The following is a 3,830-nucleotide window of genomic DNA, read 5'->3' as shown; positions in this document are numbered from 1 at the left end:
AAATATATGGAGAAGGAATAGAGGTTGAGATGGGAAGAGTAATGAAGAGATATATAAAAGATGTAAATGTGTGTCTTAGGTACAAAAACAAAACAAAAGGAAAAGACAATAATGCTAGGAAAGGCAGAAGGCAAGAGGAAGAGAGGAAGACCTCCTGCCAGATGGATGGACTCCGTGTCAGAGAGGCCACTGGCCTGGGTCCAGGGGGGTTGCATCCACAGTGCAGAAATGATCCAGTTTGACCCCACTTTCACTGCCCTAGCTCTGTGCTATGGAATTCTGGGAATCCGCTCTGCTCTGGGCCCACAACAAACTCCAACCCCCAGAATTCCACAGCCTTGAGCCAGGGCAGTTAAAGCGGTGCCAAGCCGGGTTATTTCTCCAGTGTGGGTGCAGCCTTAGGGTCTGAAGTAGCGAGAGGCAGAGGGAGGAGGGGTCTGTCCAGGGATCCCTCTGGCCTTGGCTCCTCCTCCGCTGCTTTTCTGAGGGGAGAAGGCAGGTCAAGGGAGGCGGCGGCGGCGGCGGCTTCTCTGAGGTGCTTTCGAAACGCCTTCTTGGGTCTTCTCACCAAAAAGAAAGGTTGCACACAGTTGCCTTCGCCTTTCCTCCGACCGCGCTTCTCTCGCCTCAGTTTGGCGCCTTTTTTGACCAGCAACAAGATGTAATCCGCACCGCTAGACTCAAGAGGCAGATGGACGTGTGAACCGGTGTAGTGTAGTGGTTCTAGTGTTGGACTATGACTCTGGAGTTCAGGGTTCGAGTTCCTGATCGGCCAATGACTTTAGGGGAGTCACACTCTCTCAGCTTCAAAGGGCCATCAATGGCAAGCCCGCCCTGAAGAAGCTGGCCAAGGAAGAAACCCCAGGAGAGCTTTCGCCCGAAGCCAGAAACGACTTGAAGGCGCACAAGCGCCACAGAGGAGCCACCGCCCCGCTTCTATGCTACCTTTTTTAATCTTGTAGCACCTTTGAGACTCACTGCAAGAAAGAAGTCAGGACAGCCTGAGCTTTTGGTGGAGTGAAAAGCCAGGGACAGACCCATATATGCCCTCAGTGTGTGAGAAGGTCGATTCGAATCCCCAATCCTCTGTGTGTGGAGATGAAGTGGAGAAGTCCAGTTTCAACGAGGGCGAACTCCACCAAATGCATTTGGAGGAAGTGGACTGAAGTCTACAAAAACTCATGTTGCTAACTTCTTTCTCTCATTTAGTCTCAAAGCATTTGCTCCAAGATCTCTCCAGATACACACACATATATGCAGATAGAGATCCAATCTCTTCACACTGGCTCTCCTCGCCTTCCCTGGAGCCAGACCCAAAGGCTGTTAATGCACACTTTTGGGGGCGTCTTGCCTCAACCTCACATTGGCTCTCTCTCTCACACACATATACACACATACTGACTGAAAGGATTCAAAGGCATAGCCATGTTAGTCTGTAGAACAAGTCTGTAGTGAGATCTTGTAGCACTTTTGAGACTCACTCAAAGAAAGAAGTTGGTTGCGTGAGCTTTCCTAAACTTCAGTCTACTTCTTCTCCAAAGGCATCTCAGGGAGCAGACTGAAGTCTAGCTCATGCTGCCCACTTCTTTCTTTCAGGGATACAGCCGGGTCAGTCAGAGATCTTGTCGCGCCTTTGAGACTAGTCACTGAAAGAAAGACGTTGGCAGCATGAGCCTTCCTAGACTTCAGATGCCTTTGGAGAGGAAGGAGACTGAAGTCTAGGAAGGCTCATGCTAGTCTCAAAGCTACTTCTTTCTCTCTGTTAGTAGTCTCAAAGGTCCTTCTTCCTTTCAGTGACTAGTCTAGTCTCCAAGGGGCTAGAAGACCTCTCCGCAGACCTGATTCTATAAGAGGGCTATCATCGATCTACCTTCGAATGCTACCTTTCTTTTTCCAAGAGCCCACTTTTTCCGTGCCTGCCTGCTCCCTGCCTCCCAGGGCTCCAGCGCGGGCCAAAAGAAAGGCAGGCAAGCCCCAGCCAGCCTCCTTGGGGCTCCATTGGCCGCCCGCACGCGACCAGCCCCGCAAGGCGCCAATGGCTGAGGCGGCGACACGCGACCGGCGCGCGGAGGGAGGGAGGGAGGGAGGGGGGCGGAGGGAGGGGTGGACGGGGGCGGAGGGAGGAGGGGGACCCCGGCGCGTGCCGCTTTTTAAAGGGGGCGCGACACCCTCCGCAACCGGAGAAGCCCCGGCGGCCTACCGACGGCCCTTCCCTTTTCCTGAGAGAGGTCTCTATACCTAGAGAGTTGTTCTGGACAGAGGCAGCGGCCCGTTTGCTTTGCTTTCTTCACTCTCCCGCGAATCCTTGCCTCAGTCCTGCTGCGCCTGGGACCCAAAAGGCGCTTGGACGGCTTTGGGGGACTTCTGAGAGGAAGAAAAGGCGCCTGCAGCAGCAGCACCAGCAGCGAAGAAGAAGAAGAGCCAAGTCTTTTGCACCCAAGTCCCTGAGGAGGGCGATTTCCCGCCTTGCCTTGCCTTGCTCTCCCTGCCTCGGCCATGAGCCACCTGCGGGCGTTGACGGCGGGGCGCGAGTGGGCCGAAGCAGGCCCCCAGCCGCCTCCCCCGCCCTTGGAAGGGGGCCTTCTGCTGGGACCCCCGACGGCAGGCGGAGGCCGCGCTGGCTCTTTCCCTTCCCCTTGGCTGGGCCTCTGCTGCCCGGGCCGCGTCCCGTCTTCCTCGCCCAGGTACTTGCTCTCGGGAGGAGCAGCCGAGGGAGACGAGGAGGATGAGGAAGAGGAGGAAGAGGAAGAAGAAGAGGAGGAGGAGGAGGAGGAGGAAGAGGAGTTCCTGGCGGCTGAGCGCCGCGGCCGGACCTTCTCCTCAGGGAAGGCACCGCGCCACCGCCACCCCCATCACCCCCACTCTGCCCTGGCAGCGGCGTCCCCCTCCCAGCAGCAGCCCCGGGCGCCCTGTCCGTCCTCCTCCCTGCTCCGCCCGGGGGGCCTCTCCTCCTCTCAGACCAGCGGCGTCCAGAAGCAGAGGCGCCTGGCGGCCAACGCGCGGGAACGGCGCCGGATGCACGGCCTGAACCACGCCTTCGACCAGCTCCGCAACGTCATCCCCTCCTTCAACAACGACAAGAAGCTCTCCAAGTACGAGACCCTCCAGATGGCTCAGATCTACATCAGCGCCCTGGCCGAGCTCCTCCACAACCCGCCGGGGGCCCCCGACGCCAAAGGCGGCCCTCCTCCGCCCGAGCAGGCGCCCTCCTACGAGCCCTGCGCCCTGCCTCCAGGGGGCGCCCTCCAGGGACCCAGGACCCCCGGAGCTGGACGGACGCGCTTCGCCCACGAGCAGCAGCACCACCAGCAGCAGCAGCAGCCCTCGGGGGACGCAGCAGCAGGAGGAGGAGGAGGCAACAACTGCTTCTCGGTGCAACTGGACCCGCTGCATTTCCCCGCCTTCGCGGAAGGGGCCCTGCTGGGACAGAAAGCCCCCTCGCCGGCCCAGATCCTCCCACCCTCCATCCAGCAGCAGCAGCAGGAGAGGAGGAAGCCTTCCCCGCCCGCCCACCGCAGCGACGGGGAGTTCTCGCCCCGCTCCCATTACAGTGACTCTGACGAAGCCAGCTAGGCGGCTCCATCTGCCCTTCAGATTAGCTGAAGGAAGAGAGGAAAGGGCCGCTTGTTGGACGGTTGTTTTGGGGGGAGAGGGGGCCTGGCGTGAGGAGGGCAAAGGCGGCAGGTTCCTGGCCAAAAGCCAAGTGGCCGGGGCTGTGTCGCTGCCTCTGAACGCGCAGCATCAACCTTGCAAAGATCAGCCTTGCAAACATCACCAACCTTGCAAACACCTTCGCATCACCATCCTCGCAAGCTCCACAAGCTTGTAAA

At 58.7% G+C, this 3,830-nt stretch overlaps 1 protein-coding gene across 1 annotated transcript; it reads left to right on the top strand.

Annotated features, from left to right (window-relative positions):
• The first annotated feature begins 2,496 nt into the window (after positions 1–2,496).
• ATOH1 (atonal bHLH transcription factor 1) lies at positions 2,497–3,573 on the top strand. Its single transcript, XM_042469708.1, has 2 exons — positions 2,497–2,605; positions 2,876–3,573. Exons 1-2 carry the CDS (start codon positions 2,497–2,499, stop codon positions 3,571–3,573), a joined length of 807 nt encoding a protein of 268 aa, XP_042325642.1.
• Positions 3,574–3,830: the final 257 nt, after the last annotated feature.

Source organism: Sceloporus undulatus, chromosome 5 (assembly GCF_019175285.1).
Source record: "Sceloporus undulatus isolate JIND9_A2432 ecotype Alabama chromosome 5, SceUnd_v1.1, whole genome shotgun sequence".
Taxonomy (NCBI): domain Eukaryota; kingdom Metazoa; phylum Chordata; class Lepidosauria; order Squamata; family Phrynosomatidae; genus Sceloporus; species Sceloporus undulatus.
The sequence above is the reverse complement of the archived record's forward strand: the minus strand, read 5'-3'. Positions and strand labels throughout refer to the sequence as shown.